This window comes from Cucurbita pepo, chromosome LG12, assembly GCF_002806865.2.
Source record: "Cucurbita pepo subsp. pepo cultivar mu-cu-16 chromosome LG12, ASM280686v2, whole genome shotgun sequence".
NCBI classification, from domain to species: domain Eukaryota; kingdom Viridiplantae; phylum Streptophyta; class Magnoliopsida; order Cucurbitales; family Cucurbitaceae; genus Cucurbita; species Cucurbita pepo.
In genome coordinates, this window is record NC_036649.1 from 8,879,044 (window position 1) to 8,899,893 (window position 20,850).

General features: G+C 35.0%; 3 protein-coding genes across 5 annotated transcripts; 1 reads left to right on the top strand and 2 right to left on the bottom strand.

The window, feature by feature from the left end:
• Positions 1 to 5,779: 5,779 nt before the first annotated feature.
• Positions 5,780 to 6,196, bottom strand: LOC111807783 (glycine-rich protein 23-like). Its single transcript, XM_023693652.1, has one exon. It carries the CDS (start codon positions 6,194 to 6,196, stop codon positions 5,780 to 5,782), a length of 417 nt encoding a protein of 138 aa, XP_023549420.1.
• Positions 6,197 to 7,723: 1,527 nt separating this feature from the next.
• On the bottom strand, positions 7,724 to 8,047 carry LOC111807784 (glycine-rich protein 5-like). The gene has a single exon (XM_023693653.1). The coding sequence runs from the start codon at positions 8,045 to 8,047 to the stop codon at positions 7,724 to 7,726; it is 324 nt and encodes a 107-aa protein (XP_023549421.1).
• Positions 8,048 to 13,761: 5,714 nt separating this feature from the next.
• LOC111807230 (B3 domain-containing transcription factor ABI3) lies at positions 13,762 to 16,899 on the top strand. Of its 3 annotated transcripts, none has more exons than XM_023692862.1 (7): positions 13,762 to 13,951; positions 14,181 to 15,769; positions 15,877 to 15,969; positions 16,104 to 16,204; positions 16,294 to 16,340; positions 16,426 to 16,502; positions 16,588 to 16,899. In XM_023692862.1, the coding sequence occupies exons 2-7, from the start codon at positions 14,183 to 14,185 to the stop codon at positions 16,735 to 16,737; spliced, it is 2,055 nt and encodes a 684-aa protein (XP_023548630.1). In that variant the 5' UTR covers positions 13,762 to 13,951; positions 14,181 to 14,182; the 3' UTR covers positions 16,738 to 16,899. The 3 variants fall into 3 exon arrangements, with proteins under 3 accessions (XP_023548630.1, XP_023548629.1, XP_023548628.1); XM_023692861.1 differs by having other exon boundaries at positions 13,762 to 13,905; XM_023692860.1 differs by lacking the exon at positions 13,762 to 13,951 and having other exon boundaries at positions 14,017 to 15,769.
• The last annotated feature ends 3,951 nt before the right edge of the window (positions 16,900 to 20,850 follow it).

Here is a 20,850-nt window from a genome sequence, read left to right on the forward strand (position 1 = left end):
AAAAAAAAAAAAAAAAAAAAAAAAAAAAAAAAAAAAAAAAAAAAAAAAAAAAAAAAAAAAACGAACCATCAACAAGAGTTACCCAACTTATCTTTTTATTCACCTTCAACCTTGGTATACATTTTCATTTGTTCATGAGCATAAATAACTCAAGAACAAAATAAATTAATAAAGGTTGTTCATCACATATTGATCCAAGTATGAACCAATTCATCCGTATTAGCTGAATTGTGTCTCAAGTAAATTCCATCATCTTTAAACTTCCAGGTACAAGTTCCTACATCTCCATCTTGGCATCTATTACGAAGCCATCTGTGGTGTATTTCTGTCCAAAAACATTCGAAAGAGATGTATGCATTCTGCTTTTCCACTCTGCACCAAAAGAGGGTTGATTGCCAAACATTAATCTTAAAACTAAAATGGTAATCATCTCCCCGATGAGGCAAATTATGAACTCCCAAATCATCATCCTTCGACTTGCAGTGCACCGTTATACCAAGGACTTGTAGATCGTTAACCAAATGAATGTTATAACTGGAAATTCGCGGCGGCTCTACATTGATCTTCTCAGACTCAACTTCAAGCTGAGCCCCGACCAAACCTACCATCACGAGAAACAATGCAGCCACATTCTTTATCATTTCTGGATCAAATTTTGGTTGGGTCTGTCTATTAACGTTGAACCTGAGGTAAATATATAGACAGAAAAAATTAAAGAAAATTAATTATCTAACTAATTTTGCTTATGCAACCTAAATTTATGGTAATACTCCATTAATTACGTGCCTAACATAGAAAAATATCATTATTTAGAAGACTAAAAATAGATTACATATGGTAAAAAAATCTAAAAAAAATTAATGTGTTCCTAATTTTGTGCAAGAGAGTTCATCATAATAATACTTCTTGAATTTACGTAGACATTTCACTTATTTTTTATTAATTAAAAAAAAATTAGATAAAAAAATTTAAAGGTTAGTTATCACGTACAAATTCCTTCTTCTCCATTTGTGCACCTTTCACGCAGCCATCTTCTTTGACTCAAGCTAAAAAGTTATCGAAAGAGACATAAGCACCCGACTTCTCAAATGTGCACCAAAAGAGGGTTGTTCCCCAAATGTTTTCCTTAAAATTTCATTCGTATTCATCTCCACGATTAAGCAAATTGTGAGTCCCCAAATTATTATCCTTCGACCGGCAATGCACAATTAACCCGACGTTGCTGAGCCCATTAACAACATAAACGTTATAAGTTGTAGGTACTGGTGGAGGTAACGTAATTCTTGTAACAACTCGAGCTCGAGCAAAAGTCACCCTGATGAGCAACAAAATAACCACGTTTGTAATCATTTTCTTAAACTTTTTTTTTTTTGGATTATCAATCTGAATATAAATATACATCACAAACGAGAAATTAAGGAAAGCGTATGAAATGGTTTTAAGAAAATTAATGAGCTATCTAATTTTGCGTTATTAAATTTAATTTAATGATAATATTGCATTAATTAGTTACAGATTTATTATTTGATTCATATTAACCCAATAAAAATATTAATAATTCTAAATACAAAATACAAATATGGTAAAAAAGGAGTACTCAAATTAAATTATATCAAAATATAATTAACTATATTTAAATAATTAAATAAATTTATATAATGAAAAACAAATAATATCATAGGATAATTATAACAATTATAAATTATTGAATTAAAATTATAAAATGTTTTGATGGTAACTTAGAAGTTATAATTATAATATTCATTATAGCTATACAAAAAACACTATAAAAAGTTTCAGACTTTACATAATGTTTTTTATGTTAAGGTTTTTTTGTTAGCCATCGTGCAGGGCTAATTACTTACGCGTGTCACTAATTTGACGCTTGATGACTTTGTATTTATTTATTTAATGATTTATGGCAGAGATAGATAGTAACTTTCAATTTTTTTAAGTCTTTCTTAATCATCCTACTCTGAAGATCGTTTTCATTCAGATATGATATCGGTTCATTCATGTACCTCTCCTNCATTCAGATATGATATCGGTTCATTCATGTACCTCTCCTTACACGAGTGTCATAGATTCGATTTCTATTTCAGTAAACAATTAAAGAGAAATATTTTCAGTCGATTTAGGGTGGATATTCTGACCCATATTGTAGTTGTTCGATATGCAATTGATCGTTAAACTCATATGAACAAGGAGAAAAAAAAAAGAACAAAGGGAAGAGAAATGGGTGTGGGAAGAACTTTATATACATCAAAATTAACCATATACAATTAAGTGTTTTGTGTTTTTTATGCATATTACTTCCACCTATGAACTAAAACATCTCTACCAACGGGGTTATCTTTCAAGTAGATTCCATCATGTTTTGCAGTCCAAATGCAATTATACTTATAGCATCTATAATACAGCCAAATCGACGTCTTCTCAACCCAAAACGCTTCGAACGACACAGATTTGTCATTAGACTTCCGCAAATAGCACCAAAATAACGTCGTACCCCAAAAGTTTACTCTAAAGCTCCAGTTGAATTCACTTCCGAAACTAAGATCATGTATGCCCAAATCATCGTCTTTCGATTTGCAGTGGACGAACAAGCTTTGACCATGGCTTAGCCCATTCAAAATGTGGATGTGCCATCTTTCAAAGTCGATAAAATTGATCGACTGAAACATTGTTAACGACAAGACAAACACGAAAAGGAAGAAGTGCTCTCTCATATCCATTGCTTAACATATTTCACTAGGAAATGTAGTTTGTGAGAGGGTTATAAATAGGGATGTGTAGTGCAATGGATATAACTTCCAAACCCCATTTGGAAAAATTCTTTGAATGCTAATATCAATGGCTATCCGTTTAAGTAGATATGCTAAACAAGCCATTTAAGGACGTCGTTGAATCTTAAATATGCTAATTTACTCAAAAATAATCAAAATAGTGGTAGGAGGGAATGAATGTTTAGATGAATTTATCATGTTCTTATCATAAAATATATAAGACAGCCACAAATTTTAAGGCTCTCTTAATTTCAAATTTCCTTTTTTCCATAGCGTTAGAGGTGTTTGTGGGTTGGATTGGATCGAGTCGGGATATTTTTTAGACTCAACTCAGTTGTTCGATTATAAATTTTTTCAACTCCAATAATTTATATTAGATAATGAACCCAACTCAACTTAACTATAAGCTTTCTGGGTTGAGTTGATTTCGGTTGTATGGATCGTATATTCAAAAAAAAAAAAAATTGCATGATTAAGGCAAGGATCAAATTCACCGGACAAATTATATAATGTTCTACCAACATAAATTTTAAAAATTTAAATTTCAATATTACACAATCTTTCAGGTTGTTAAGAATAAGAAATAAAATTGGGATCAAAGGACTTGTATTTTCATTGATATTCATTACGTGTAAACAGGATACAAGTTACCATCACTAGTCGATATTGTCCTTTTTAGGCTTTTTCTTTCGGATTTCCCTTCAAGATTTTCACGTTCTTATAAATGGTGTTTCGTTCTTTTCCCCAACCGATGTGGGATCTCACAAAAGAGCTAGGATGGTAATTTGGACAAGTTTAGGACATGAAATATAATATCCATCTTTAGTCCCGTCTAGCTAACGGTGAGAAATCTCTTCATGTTTCAACGAGGGCAGGTTCACGCGAATTAAATCAACATTTTTCTTAATATTTCTAATTGAAAATGATAAGAACAATTAATTTAGACATTAAACAAAGAAGAGGGTTATATATTAAACCCATTATTTAATAAAATTCATACTTTTCATCCACACTCTAATTTCCTTCACCAAATACAAAGGATATTCCAATATTTGGAAAAGAAAGAGACATTTATGATAAAGCCTTGCATTTGTAGTGAATACTTATTCCCACCTATGAACCAAAATATCTGTGTTCGTAGAGTTCTCTTTCAAATAGATTCCATCGTCTTTTGCAATCCAAAAGCATTCATTCTCGAAGCAATTGTGATAGAGCCAAAACGTTCTTTTCTCGACCCAAAACGTTTCGAATGACTGCTTTTGTCCATTTGGCTTTTGCAAGAAGCACCAAAACAACGTCGTATTCCAAAAGTTTACTCTAAAAGTCCATTTGAACTCACCTCCAACGTTAAGATTGTGTTCCCCTAAATTATCGTCTTTTGATCTGCAGCGAACATACAACACATCGTTGTTGCTTAGCCCATTCACCACGTGGATATGCCATTTCGATAAATTGGCCTCCGTTTGCTCAACTATTGCCAAAGACAAGATAAACAAGAAAGCCAAAGATTGTTTTTTCAGAGAACTCATTTTCATTGTTCGAAGATACTGTACTTGAAAAATCACTTTGTCGTTGTCTTTTAAATAGAGTGCAGATGCTATAAATGAATTGTCATCCACCTCGAGTAACGGTGTCCATTTCATTAAAATTTCTAGGTATTATAAAACACAAGTAACTAAATTAGGAGGCTAATTTTTATTGATTCTTATCATAGTTATGATATATATATATATAGATATATATATTTGGTAGATGAGAAGGCATGAAAAAGATTTTATAAATTAGATAATTATGCATTTAATTAGCCCCATGGTATGGCAAAACAACTCATTTAAATGTGGACATGACATTTTAAATTTTAAATAATAACTAAAACAAATTATCCCTTCTTCTTTAATTATATATATTTTGAATATATTAAATATTCAAATATATTATTCAATATTGAATAAAAGTTTTTAATTGGTAAAAAAAAATATAAAAAATATCATTACCATTCTCGAGACCGTTATTAATTTATTTCAAAAATACCCTCCAGGAATTCTTAAAATTTCATTAATACCCTTACCGTTAGCATCTGAAGTGAGTTTGTTTCAAAATATTATGAACTTTCAAAAGTAACATTAAAAATATCATGAACTTGAAAATATATTATCTATTTGACGATGAGAGAAGGAAATGTGGGTTAGCGAGAACGCTAGATCCCGAAGAGAGGTGGATTGTGAAATGTCACATCGGTTAGGGAAGAGAACGAAACATTCTTTTATAAAGATGTACATTTTAAAAACCTTGAAGGAAATCCCGAAGATTTAAAGATGACAATATCTACTAGCGGTGAACATGGACACGATGAGATATACAGCCATACCATAAATTTATAGGCCATATGAAAGTAGCAGTGGTTGGTAGGTAGCAAAATAAGCAGTGAATTATGGTAGCTGTTAATATTTCCACCTTACCCAACTAAGTACAATACTTAGTTCATCTCTTTAATGCATTGCTTTTAATTCATTCACTAGCTGCTCTATAGAAGCCTCTAGTTCACGGTCAATCCCGATTCGAATATGGAAAATCATTTTCTAAAAGCTATCCCTACAGATTAACACGAGTCTTTTCAGTCTGTTTTATCTTTACTCACATGCATTCTAGAAAAATTTGTAAGAGATCACCCAACGTAAAATTGTTTCAGACAAAATACGGTTAATTATGAAGTTCTTATAATTGAGATATCGAAAAGAAAGATGCATCTCGTTAGCATAGGTGATATTACTGAAATATCGAAAAAAATGTTTTTTTTTTTCGAACTCTACATGATATTATTTCATATGAATGCAACCCATATCATTTTTCATTAGATATAAAGAGGATTATCACAACCAAAACGAAATGTTATTACAAGATCACTAAACTACATCTCTCCACACAATTTTGATTAAACAAACTACAAATGGCAACAAGTCTTTAGTAGAAATCAAACACAACTACATAAGTTTTCAAGGGTAAGGGCCACCAGAACCGCCACCAACACCACCGGTGCCTCCGCTGCCACCTCCACCCAAGCCACCGCCAGTGCCTCCCAGTCCTCCAACTCCACCTACTCCACCAATTCCACCAGGGCCACCGAGACCACCAATCCCACCGGGGCCACCGAGCCCGCCAAGACCACCAATGCCACCAGGAAAGCCAAGACCACCAATGCCACCAGGAAAGCCAAGACCACCAATACCACCAGGGCCACCGAGACCACCAATTCCACCAGGAAAACCAAGACCACCACCCAATCCACCGAACGGGAGGCCGGAGATGCCACCAACCCCACCAAGGAGATTCTTTTGGTCATTGAAAGTGGCGTGGGTTGGCGCAGGTCTAGCTACGGCGTGAGTGGCCACAAGTGCCAAAAGCAAAGCCATAAACAATTTGCCCATTTTCTTCTTCTCTAATCCAACACTTACACTTGTGTTTGTGTGTGAGTTGTTGGCCAATGGCACTGTGAGCTTAGGGTTTTAAAGGGCACAGAGCGTTGAGAAACAGTTGAAGAAAGTAAATGAGTTTAAATGCGAAGGCAGAGCCAGGCCGTATGAAATTACCAAATGGGGTAATTAAAGTGGTAATTTCTGCAATTGCTATAGCCCACTGCACCAAGTCTTCACCAAAATAAGAACTTTTCACACACATACCCTTCTTATGGTATCTGTCCATTTGCATTAGGGTTTTAATTTCAATAACCATATATAAGTTATAGACGAGCTATTAAACTGTAACAGCTCAAGTCCACCATCAGTCTTTTTTGTGCTTCCATTTGCATTAGGTTTCTCCAATCGATGTGAGATCTCACAATCCACCTTCGTTCGGGGCTCAATGTCCTTGCTAGCACACTACCTGGTGTCCACCTCCCTTCGAGACTCAGTGTCTTCATTGACACACCTCCAAGTGTTTGGCTCTGATACCATTACCATAATTGAGTAGATGAATATCGACACGAAACAATTGGAAAATAATTTAAAGTCACAAATAATGGTCGACCTTTTTTATTATTATTATTTTGCGTTTAAATAATGGTCGACCTGAAGTTATGACCAATAACTTTCATGTTTGTATGGTGTAATTGTCCTATATTATTATTTATAGTCAATTGCTAGTAAAAAAGTGGTAATTATTTTTTTCAAAAAGATTTTACTCAATTTTCCATATCATATCTGGCACGATGGCGTAATATTGTTCACTTAGATATTAGTTTCTCAATTTATTTATTTTTATATATAATCACGTAAAATATCGGGTACCCATAAAGATAATTGTCTTCTTTTATATACCATGAATTTCTCCCTTCTAAATTTTGTTTAAAGGGATTTTCGTTCCATATCTGACAAAGTTGAGCTATCGATTTGTGATTTCCATTTAGAGTATTCTCCGTCGTAGAGTCACCGTCCATGGTCGTTGAAAAATCATTGTACGCATTAGGTGTTTCTTTTCATTTTTCGACTGAATATTTACAAAATTATCGTTGTTTCTTTTGTAACTGAAAATGTTTTAGAGATAGTTGAACATCGTGGAAACATGGACACGGGAGGACGAAACCCATCTTGTCAAAAGTAAACGATACACGGGCAACGAGGTTGAAGAAGGAGTTGACTAGCTCTCGTGTCCTAAATGCATATGATATGCAATATCATGAGGTAGGGACGGTTAGAATATCTTCAATTAACTTATCTAGATAAAGGCAAGAGTCTACATCAACGCATCAACCAAACTCGATCAATCAACCAAAAACGACATAAAGTTAATGAAATAATTTAACAACATAAAGCAAACTAGTTTAATGAAAATTTGATAAAGCCTAGAAGGAAAACATTAACGACTCATAACCTACAACAACGTAATTAAACTTCAAACGACCAATAACATGTTAAGTAGAAATCAAACGAGATTGAACAACTTCAGGGATTGGTAAGACCAGAGCCACCACCGAGACCACCGCCATCTCCGCCTCCAATGCCACCGCCGGTGCCTCCCAGCCCACCTAGTCCACCAATTCCTCCAGCAGGGCCGCCTAGTCCACCACCGAGATCGCCACCCGATCCGACTGCACCGCCGATGCCACCGAAGGGGAGGCCGTTGCTGCCAATGCCGGAGTAGCTACCAATGCCACCGTAGGTAAGGAAGTTCTTTTGGTCATTGAAAGTGGCGTCGGGTGGGGTAGGTCTAGCCAGGGCGTGAGTGGCCATAAGAGCCAGAAACAAAGCCATAAGCAATTTGGCCATTTTCTTCTTTGACTTCTTCTTCTTCTTTTGTTCTAACACTTACACTTGTCTTTGTATGTGTTGATGGCCAATGGAGCTGTGAGCTTAGCGTTTTAAAGGGCAGAGAGTGTTGAGGGGCAGTTGAGAGAAGTAAATGAGTTTAAATGCTGACCCACTCTCATACATCCCTATCCATACCAAAGAAGCTCGAAAGATGACAGTATCTGTTAAAGGTGGGCTTGAACTGTTATAAATCGTACTAGAGCCAGACAATGGGCTGTGTGCTAGTGAGGACACTGTAACCTGAAGGGGGTGGACACTGAACCCTAGGTCTCAAAAAGGGGTAGATTGTGAGATCCCACCTAGATTAGAGAGGGGAACGAGTGTCAATGAAGTGGATAGATTGTGAGGCCCCACATCAGATGGAGAGGGGAACTAATTTTTTTTTAAAAGACTGAAAAGAAACGCGAAAGACAATATCTACTAGCGGTAAGCTTGAATTGTTACTGTTTTTAATAAATCATCAGAAATAATTCAAATATCTCTAATAATGGTGGGTTCAATAATTCTTATATTTGTATACTATAAGCAATGCAAATCTTATATTAATTTATAAATCATTTAATGGTCAATAATTCGTAATAATAATGTAAAGAAATAGTAAATATGAATAATAATGGTAGTAATACTACCTATAAAAATTTAGACTATGTTTTTAGTGTACATCACAAGCAAGGTGACATATTATTTCGATCAACCACTTTTGTCAGAAAATATAGATTTTTTACAATAATACTTATTGAAATATATTAATTTTCATAAAATTTTAAACCTATGATTCTTTATTATTAAAATTATTTGTCGGAGATAGAGATGAATCACAATTTTCGTTTCAACGTGCATTATAGATAGAGCGTTCATAAAGATTGGGAAAGGACGTTAGATTTTTATTTCTCGGTAGGTTGAATTTTTGGAAAACCAAAATATTAAATCAGTTCATGTGTTAACATTTTTTTGCACGACCTGAAAATAAAGTAACGACCTAATCTATTATCGTTACCGTATTTTTAAGATTATTATGAAGATTAAGAATATTCGATATTTGTGGATAAGTATAATTTTTTTACTTAATTACAAAATAACAACCGGGCCATCGAATCCATCCAACTAAAAAATATAGGGTTGAATTGTGAATTTTATTCGGGTTAGTCCAAAAGATTTTGTGGACCCAACCTATATACCCCATAATAATAGGTTAGATATACAATGAGGGTTAAATTACAAATTCGATTGTAGGTCTAGAGTACCCAAATCGAGTTTAATCTTTATTAAAAAGAACTGATGAACAGATCGTTCTTTTTTTGAATAAAAGCTTAGTATCGGGTTGATTTGTTTTACCTACATGCCTTTTCCATATCTTTTAAAAGAGTACGTGGAGAACGTTCAAGAACATTTTTCTATTTTTTAAAAAAATCTTGTTTTTAAGTAATGGCTCGGACTGATACATATACCGAAAGTCAAGTCAGATCAATGATAAAACAACAGTTATTCGAGACAACCGTTAAGGAAAGCTCGAAAGCAATTAAATTAGATATGAAAAGAACAGTATTTAAGAAAGTGACATTCCATTAATCTCTCAATCCCCAAACAAATGGCCTCCTCCTTTGCCATGCGTTCTTCGTTCTCGTTCCTCCTTTGCATGGCTTTTGTTCTCATCGCTGGGCTAGGGACGAGGCCAGGAAGTGCCATAAATTTGGCAGTGGCGTGCCTGGGGCCATGCTCAAAGATCCCAAACTGCGAGAGTGCTTGCATTAATGCAGGGCATGCGAAGGGTGGTGAATGTTTAGGGTTCTTCAAAGATCCTCCTTCTTGTTGCTGTAATACTACCTAATTCTTATGCTAAACTTGGTGTTTTTGATTGAATAATATTGAAAACACATTGTATTTTGTTACTTATTTGCAATAAAGATTGTGGGATCAAGAACAATATGGAAATCGTTCTCTTTTTTGTTGTTTCGTTCAAGGCTCGACTCCTTTTTCTTTTTGGAGTCTTAGTCATTTTTTACTATGCCTTAGAGGAGGCTTGACTCTTTTTCTTCTGGAGTCCTTTGTTCAACGTTTGAGGATTTACTAATCTATTGACACGACTAAGTTTAGGGCATGGCTCTAATACCATGTTAGACGAATACAGCTCTCCACAATGGTATGATATTGTCCACTTTGAGCATAAGCTCTCATGGCTTTGCTTTGGGCTTCCCCAAAGGCCTCATACGAATGGAGATAGTATTCCTCACTTATACACCTATGATCATTCCCTAAATTAGTCGATGTGGGAGTTTCATCATTCAACAAATATGACGAAAATTGTTCGTCTAGTAAAATTTATTATTGATTGCTCTCCCAAATGAATCGTTCTTCGTCTCGGCTTTGTTCTTCCTATTTTCTCTCTTTTTTCCCACTTTCTTCTTCGATGATGTTGTTAAGAATGAGAAACACAAGTGGGATTGAAAGTCTCATTTTGGTTCACAATGTTTAAATAGAAAAAAATAAGAGAAAATATTCTACGGACCAAATCCTGATAAAATGTATCAGTATATAAAATATATTCCAATAAATACCTTCTTACCGAGAATAATAAGACAGTCATGGGATCTTATGCTTATGACTTAAATGTTCGATAAAGTTGTACAATTATCCTTTCAATAAAATTTACACTGAATAAAAAGACTTTAAATAGTCTCTGGAGATAGTTTTTATTTTTTGACTGTGATTAATAAGTAACATGATCATGTTAAAGCATATATATATATATATATATATATATGTATATATGCTGACCTCCCTAGTATTTATTGGTGGGTTATAGTTCTTATTTATCTTCAACGATCTTTATCATGTTCATTTTTGCTTACGATCGTGGTTGGATTTATTCAAATAATCTTATGTACTTTCATTCATTATTATACATGGTCGTCATCTTATTGTTATATGTATCATTTTTTTATCGATGAATATTCACTTTTATACTAAAATTCATGTCTACAAATCACACACGAAACCTAGAAGTGTAAGATCTCACATCGGTTAGAAAGAAGAACAAATGATTCCCACAAGTGCGTGGAATCCTCTTCCTAACAGACACATTTTAAAACATCAAGAAAAGTTTAGAAAAGAAAAACCCAAAAAGGATAATATCTGATAGAGGTGCACTCAAAATTTTGAGTTGGTTGAGTTGGTGATCTGAGTAACCCGAATAGTGTTCATAACGCAACCTGATTCAACGGGTACAAAAGTAAATATTCTTAATTTTTTAAAGGTAGGATTGGGTTGGATTACCGATTGTAACCCTATTTTTGGATTGATCGAGTTGACCTCCGGCCAAAATAGAAAGAAATCCTAACCCAATCCAACGCGGTTAACGCTTTGAATGTGGACATTTTGGTTCATTCAGTTTTCATGCATCATCCATTTTTAAATAATAATATAATCAATCTCATAGGTAATATTGCACCCATGAATTTATAGCCTAACCATATGCTTTTAATTTTATGTTCATAAGACTTTTAATAATTATTAAACATATTCTAAATTAATAATTTTGAATATAGTTGATGTAATATTTATAATATTTATGCTAGACACGTAATCAAATAAAATAAAAACAAACTGAGGGATGGCCCACATGGCACGTGACTAGGCGCACAAATGTGAAAAAACAAACAAAACCAAACCCAGGGGTTAAGGGTACTTGAGATCCACGCAAGCAAGTTGACCATGACCCGCAGTGGTTACTGGATGACCAAGAAATTCGACACGTGGCAACTTCTCATGTGTGGGTGACGCAAAGGCGGATGAGATAATCATGGACGTCACGGAGCTAGGGAAACCGAAGAACCAAATGTGATTGGTGGAAGCCTTGCATGTGATGGGACACGTGGCGCCATATTAAGAGCGGCGACGCTGAAGCCACGAATCATGAGAGACGACGTGTCGTTTTCATCCCATTTCAGAATTTCTCTCTCTAGAAAATGAATTAAAAAAAAAATGTAGAGAGAGAAAGAGTGTGTACCAGCTGTACGGCGTCGTAGTAATGATGCAACTGTATCGTATGGAGAAATTTCATAACTTTTTATCCAAAATTATTATTATTTTATGTTTTGATATGGATTAATTCGAAAATTCGAATTTAGTTTACGTTTAACTTTTAAAAAATCGAAAATTTAAATTGGTTCACGGTTGGCATTTCTTAGTCGAGTCAATTCGACCAATTCGAAAATAAAATTATTAACCTAAATCCAATCGGACTATAATTTTACGATTATTAGGAGAATTAAAGATATTTAACGTTTGTAATCGATATCAATGATGCATTGTGACTTGAACCAACCTAACTAACTTGAAATTTCGGATTGATCCAAAAGATTTCTCCAACAGGTGCGTTCTTACATTTTAGTTCGTAAACTTTTAAAATTATTCGAGTTTTGATCCATAAAAGACACAAAACATTACATTATAATTACTTAATTTATGAATATAAAAAGTTTATGGATAAAATCTAAAGTGAATATTTGTAATTGGATAAACACTTGCAACTTGTAGTGGAAAAAAAAGTAAGTTATAAAATTTATAATATTTTCCTTTATTTGTCCTTTTGTCTTTTTTGTTTTGTTAGCTCGTAGATAACGTTAAAAGATGGCTTGTGGATAGACTCTAAACTCGATTTTCTTAATGGATGAAATAATGTAGATGAAATTTGATCACGTGAAACTGAATCTACAAATATTAGACTAAAACGAGCTTAGAAACACTAAATTGAGCTTGAAATTGTAAATGAACTTCTTGTTGAAACCGCCATAATTCTATGTTATGATGTGTTAGTGTCTTTCGTGATGAATATCATGTAGTTAAAACGTGAGACCTCATGCACGTTGTATGTCACAAACATGGATCACTTCACTAGTATATTAGGTCTGAACGTGTACACCACGACACATACACCCTTTTTTTTTTTTTTTTTTTTTTTTTCCGTTGGTTTTCAACAAGCATGAACATGAGCTAGCTTATAGTTAGACCTAGGAGTACATATACGAGCCCACTTAGTGGGTTCACGTGCGCGTGCATGACCCATGTATAGAAGTATTATGTCTCCAACCTTACTCGAAAACTAAAGGTAAAACTCAAGGAACAGTGATGAAAAGTAAGTCCAACCCTAAATCATATTGCATGTGATTGTTTTCTCGGACTAGGACTAAAAGAAGAATCAACCAATTAGGTACGAAAACAAGTTTGAATTTTTGAGGTTGGAAAACTTGTTCTCATTAGGGTTCTCAAAACCAATAAAAAAAGAAAAAAGGGTTTCATTGGTGATGAACACAAACAGGCAAACCAGTGGAGAGTGTCCAAATGGAAGGATGAACACAAATTATTCAAATACCAAAATCCAGAAACAGTAAAAGCAGATTGGAGGCCACATGAAGAAGCATAACATCATTCATTAACAATTAACAATTAACAATGAACAATATTCCATTGAAATTTGTTTACTGGGTGTAATAAAATAATAAAAGATCCTGAAGAGCACCGTTAAAGGGCACCATTCATGTTTAAAGGCAGATAAAAAAGTCTGAACATCACCGTTATTAGCCACCATTCAAAATCAAACGTATGGGATACTGAAAACTGCATAAAATCCGGAATCTGGTTCATAAACTACACCCACCTTCGCCTATCTTTTGTATTTTTCTTCAAAAAAACACAACAAAAACTGCCCCTTTCCCTCTCTGTCTCTCTCTGTCTCTCTCTGTCTCTCTCTTGAAAATTGATGGAACAAACCAGAAGCTGCACATGGGGGGCGTGGCTTTGACATGATTTAGCACCATGTGGGTATCCATGTTCTTCAATTTGTTTGGTAATTTTGTGTTAAAAGTAAGGAATCTTGAGATGGGTTTTGTTTATTTTTGCTTTTTGCTTCCTTAATTCGATACAAAATCGGTTATTTTTTTATTTTTTATTTTTTATTTTTCTCTTTCCTTATCCATTGTGATCTGAAAATAAAAACGCGATCTTTAATTATATCTGAAACCAACAGAGGATTTGAAGAAAAGGGTTTTTGAGGAAAAGATGAAAGAAATTCATGATCTTGATTTGCATGCAGAAATGGATCAAACACAGATGTGGGTTCATGATCAAAATCAACAAGAACAAGAACAACAACATCAAAATCATCAAATTTTTCTGTCGGATAATGATGATGATGCTTTGATGTTCTACTCTGATTTCCCTCCCTTGCCGGATTTTCCTTGCATGTCGTCTTCTTCGTCGTCTACTCCCGCTCCGGTCAAGCCCACCGTGTCGTTGTCGTCCTCGTCGTCGACTTCCTCCTCCTCCTCCGCCACTTCATGGGCAGTTTTGAAATCTGATGCTGATGAAATTGCTGAAGAAATCAGAATTAATGATGACAATTCCACCACCACCGCCGCCGCCGCTGTGTCGTCCCCTACGGCGGTGAAAACTGAGTTTAACGGCGGAGATTGTACGGATGACATGATGATGGAGACATTTGGATACATGGATTTACTTGAAGATAGCAATGAGTTTTTCGATCCGACGTGTATTTTTCAGAACGAACAACAACAACAACAACGAGACCCTTTGGAGGATTTGCAATTGGAAAGCTTTGAAGAAGTGGAAATGGAGGATTTGATGATGATGCATGGCGGTGAGAGTAATGATAATGGAGGAAAGCAAAACGTCGCCGCCGTCGCCGCCGTCGCGGCGGCGGCGGCGGAGGAGGAGGATTTGGCGAAGGTGTTTTTGGAGTGGCTTAGGAGTAATAGAGAGACGGTTTCTGCTGATGATTTGAGAAATGTTAGGATCAAAAAAGCTACTATTGAAAGCGCCGCCCGCCGCCTCGGCGGCGGCAAGGAGGGAATGAAACAGCTTTTGAAGCTTGTTCTTGAATGGGTTCAAACCAATCATCTTCACAAGAGGAAATTCAAAGAGATCAATGAAAATGAAGCCAATTTGATAGGGTTTCAAAACCCTAATTCCTCCGGCCACCCCTGGATCCAAACACCGCCGCCATTACCGCCTCCGCCGTTGTATTCTCCACCGATTCTTGGGTATGTCCAAGGTGGTGGTGGGGAAGCGTATGGCGGTGGCCGCGGTTATTCCGATCATTACCAATTACTTGACTCCTCATTGTCCTGGAGTAATAGTAATAGTAATAGTAATTTGCGGGGACAGTTCGGACTGTCCCCGTCGCATTTCAACTCGTTTGTTGATAATTTTGTGGCTGGACCGCCTTTGCCACCGCCGCAACCACAAGGTTTCGCGGCGGGGTACGGTAGGGGGCAGCAGTACCCTTATATGGGTCAGTATTTTCAAGGCCACGGTGGGGATAATGGTTTGGTTAGGTTGGATTCATCGGCGACAAAGGAGGCTCGAAAGAAGCGAATGGCAAGGCAGCGGAGATTCTCCGCTCACCACCGCCACAATCACGGTGGACACCACGGCAACCACCACCACCACCACGGCAACAGCCACCAAAATCAAATGAATCCTAATGCTACAGATCATTGCAACATGGCTACAACTTCTCAGCCAAATGCTGGAAACTGGGTCTACTGGCCATCCTCCACCGATGTAGTTCCAGCCGACTCGCCGGTGCACGCTGTCAATCGGTCTAATTCTTCCCTGCAAAACCAGCCGTATCCTCCCCGGATCCAGTCGGACCGACGACAGGTTGGATTTCCACGCCATAGTTAAATTACAAGTTTAGTTAAATTACAAGTTTAGTTCAGTTCGTGAAATAGATTTGATTTTGAACAATGTTGTCTCTTATCTCTTAGGGATGGAAACCAGAGAAAAATTTAAGGTTTCTTTTACAAAAAGTATTGAAGCAAAGCGATGTGGGAAATCTGGGGAGAATTGTATTGCCAAAGGTAAAAAAAACACTGAATTTCCCTTTATAACTTAGTGTCGGTCGATCGATCAAATCAAGAACGGTATACCGTTTTCGAAACGAACAAGAACACGAACACGAACACGAACTCATATTTTGTCGGGTTTGTTTCAGAAAGAAGCAGAAACCCATCTCCCAGAATTGGAGGCAAGAGATGGGATTTCCATAGCCATGGAAGACATTGGAACTTCAAGAGTTTGGAATATGCGTTATAGGTATTAAAATTTAATTATAAATTTTAATATTCAATAATTATTTTATTTATTTTTTTAATAAATTTAATTATTATTTTGTTAATTATTAGATATTGGCCAAACAACAAAAGCAGAATGTATCTCCTTGAAAATACAGGTGTGTATTTGAATGAATGAATGCTTAGATCATTTCTACTTTATGAAAGCCATTTATTAAGGTCAGTTTTTTATGCCATTTTCAGGCGACTTTGTGAGAGCCAATGGACTTCAAGAAGGAGACTTCATTGTCATCTACTCCGACGTCAAGTGCGGAAAATATGTAAGTTGACCCGGGGTCGGGTTTTTCGGGTTTGTATAATTGAGTGAGATCTTAAATCAAAAGATGTATGTATATATATTTACAGATGATTCGAGGAGTGAAAGTACGGCAACCGGGGTCGAAACCCGATAGCAAGAGGGGAGGAAAATCGCAAAGAAGCCATTCGACTGCCGGTGTGAACGCCAACGGCTTGTCGTCTTCACCGCCGACCCCCGCCACCCCGAGGAGGCTCTGATGAAGCTGTGTTTTGATGTGTAGAAGATAAACAAATGTAGGGTTGGTTGGATTTGATCCTGTTTGCATCAGCCTTTTGTGTTGAGATTTTTTTAAGACTGAGAGGGCATTGAGCACTGCATGAAGAACAGTCATACGTATATATATATATATATATATATATATACATGTATATGTATATGTACATGTATATATATATATATATATATNATATATATATATATATATATATATATATATATATATACTTGGTGTTTTTTTTGGTGGGTTCCACTATAGGGTTTGTTGGTAATTAAGGGCCTTTTTTTTTAACTTTCAATTTGTACCATATACAATATTGTTGGTTGTTAATTATTATGTGGCCTTGTAATATCTACTCTATGTGGCTTACTATGAACATATATAATAAAAAATAATGCTTACTATAACTCGTTTTTATGATTGTTTATATCAATGTTTATCGTGTAATTTGATGTGTTCGTTCAGTAGGATATTCAACCAATGCTAGGGACACTACTAATCGATATACGTTACATACAAGGACATACAAAGACTGGTGCATCCATGTTGTTTTATACTTTTAAACCTTTCAAGTCAATCTTCAACTCCTTAATACGATATTGTCTTTACTACGATATTGTCTTTACCGTCTTTGAATCAATGAATTATCATTTGATGATGCCATGTGAATNAAAAAAAAAAAAAAAAAAGCGATGTAATTGTTCCAAACTTTTAGAAGTTGCTAATAAACAAGTTAGAATTGCCTCAACAAAAATTGATGGCACTGGACCGAGGCCGCCCCTCTCATCGTGGGGAATTCCTTTGTCTCATCACTTGCCTTTTTCCTCGTAAACTCGGTCTCACAGCTTCGCTCCAGAGCCAAGCGGATCATAATTCCTTCTCCTTTTCTTTGACTCTATTCCCTTCGGTTCTTGAACCGTTGTTTTATACTTTTAAACCTTTCTTTTTTGAGAGATGATTTCAACTAATTTAAAGATGTTAAAAAAGAAATGTACCAATTGAAGCCCACCGTTAACCGATATTGTCTAGTGTCAACCTCATAGTTTTAAAAGAGGTTTCTGCACTCTTATAAGAAATGTTTCGTTACTTTTCCAATCGATGTAGTATCTCACAATCCACCTCCTTGAGGTCAACGTTCTCATTAACACACCACTAACCGATATTGTTCTTTTGTTGGGTTTCGTCACAAAATTTTAAGACGAATTCATCACGTACAAGTTTCTGCACTCTAAGCAATGTTTCATTCCTCTCTCCGACCATAATGATTGAGCTAAATTGGAACGTAAGGAGAAAAAAATAGAATCAATATTACTTTTTTTTTCTCTATATATATTGCAATTTGCACATAATTGCATTGAAGAAAAGAATGAGTTACCAAAATAAGTATTAATGAATGATTAACATTGTAGGTGACGTTACTTAATGGCCAACATGATAATTAATTAAGCCATAAAACTCAATTAGTGGGACAAACTATTTTTCTCATTAAATTTCTTGATGGATATTATTTTCCATTATTCTAGTGACATTTCTAATCAAATATGTATTATAAGCTAAGTATATATTTTTAAACAAGTATATATTAATTATTTTAGATTACAAAATGTAAAGCTTCAATATTACTTAATTATGTTGGTAAGTTTATATGAATTTAGATTTCATCCAAAAAAAAAAAAAAAATCGTACCCAATTACTTGTATTATATATTATGAATCTTCGTCAATGTCTAACCAATGATTTGCATCTCCAACTATCCTTCATGTGTTAGCAAGGACGCTGACTCTCAAGGGGGGAATTGTGAGCACATTAATTGAAAAGAAGAACGAAACATTTCTTATAAGTGTGTGGAAACCTCTCCTTAGGAGACACGTTTTAAAATTGGGAAGCTAACGACAATACGAAACAAGCCAAAACGAACAATAAGTACTAGTTGTGGGCTTAAGCCATTATAAATGGTATCAAAGCTAGACACGGATGTGATCCTCTAAAACAAAAAAACTACAAAATTTAGATTTTTGTAAAGTTTTTATTTTTATTAACACACTCGTGTTAAACATTTTTTTATTATGAGATCTCATATCCGTAAGAGAGGGAAACGAAACATTTTTTTTAGAAGGGGTGGAAATCTCTCCGTACCAGACAGTTTTAAAAACCTTGAGAATAAGCAGATAAGAGGACAATATTTGCTAGTAGTGAGCTTGGACTGTTACACCTAGTATTAACGATAAAAATATTTTTGAATTTTTTAAAATTTTAAACGATTAACCATTTGGTGGTGAGCAATGGAAGAGGGTTTGTTGTATGCTCTAAAATGGACTCTAGATTGCTCCAACTTGCTCTAGAAGAGAACAAATTCCTTCAAATTCATCGCTAAAAATCTATTTAAACCCATTATCTTGTGAATTATGAGCAACCCACTCATCCTTTGAAAAACAGCAACAATTCCCATTCAAAATTTTCTTTATATAGCCTCAAAATTTGCTCAAGAACTCATCGCTTGGTGAGAAATACTCAAATTAGATACTTAATTTTGTAAGATTAAACTATTTCATGTGTCTAATTACTTGTTCTTGTTCTTGATTTGCAGTTGAAAAGAGAGAAAAATTGGAGAAAAAATGGTGAGGATCACTCCTAAGGTTGCAATGGTGAGCGTCATGTTCGTGTTGCTACTCACAAGCTCTTGCTTCCTTATTCATGCCAACCGACCCTTGCTTCAAGTGAAGAATCAACACCAATTTGAGATTGAGAATGATAATAAAGTTGATGCAAATAATAAACATCACGAGTGTCCTCGGAGTAGTTATCCATGCTGGAAGATAGATGCAGACGCTGGAAATAAACATTAAGTCTCGTTTTATTCGTCCACGAGTTTTAAAAATAATGAAACTAAAACTGAAATGGTTATCGAACGACCCTAAATTACTCGTAATGCCAAGTTAAAGACTCGTTTTAGAGTTATGGAGACATGATTGTTAAGGATAGTTGACCGTTCACTAGATATTTGCCTTTACCATATTTGCCCTCTTATTAAAGGCAAATATATTGCATTCATTTATTATACTTTCCTTTTATTACTATTTCCATATTATTTGTAATTTACCATATTTCTGTATCCTGAAAATGATTATAAATAAGAGAACTCTCACCCCATTTAGGTGTGGTGATTCAGCAAACATTCACAATGATGAAATGAGTATGTATATAAATAAGTTATGGTGTGGGTGTGTATACAAAATAGGAGACATGATGAAATGAATATGTACATAAATAAATTATGGTGTGGGCGTGGGAACAAAATATTAGGTATAGTTTCGTATTCCCGGTATTGAAAGCTGTTTCAGTATGTATTTTCTTGTAATTTTATCTGTAAAATGGGATATTAAGTTTGTGTAATTTTTTAAGTCATAGGGAACGTGTCTCGAAAAGCTTAACTGATCTCTTCCAAGAGTTCACACCCAGAGTTCGAATTTTTTAAAGTTTTAAACGATTATGATGTAATTTGTTCAAATTCAAATTCATCACTAAAAATCTATTTAAACCCATTATGTTATGAATTATGAGAAACCCACTCATCCTTTGACAAACAACAACAATTCCCATTCAAAATTTTCTTTATATACCTTCAAAATTTGCTCAACAACTCATAGCTTGGTGAGAAATATTCAAATTAGATACTTAATTTTGTGAGATTAAACTATTTCATGTGTCTAATTTATTGTTGTTGTTCTTGTTGTTCTTGATTTGCAGTTGAAAAGAAGAAAAAATGGTGAGGATCACTCCTAAGGTTGCAATGGCGAGCATCATGTTGGTGTTGCTACTCACAAGCTCTTGCTTCCTTATTCATGCCAACCGATCTTTGCTTCAAGTGAAGAATCAACACCAACTTCAGATCGAGGATGATAATAAAGCTGATATGAATAATAAACATCACGGGTGTCCTCGGGATAGTTATTCGTGCTGGAAGATAGATGCAGACGCTGGAAATAATCATTAAGTCTCGTTTCATAACCTATCCGTCCATGAGTTTTTTTTTTTTTTTTTTTTTTTTTTTTTTTTTTTTTTTTTTTTTTTTTTTTTTTTTTTTTTTTTTTTT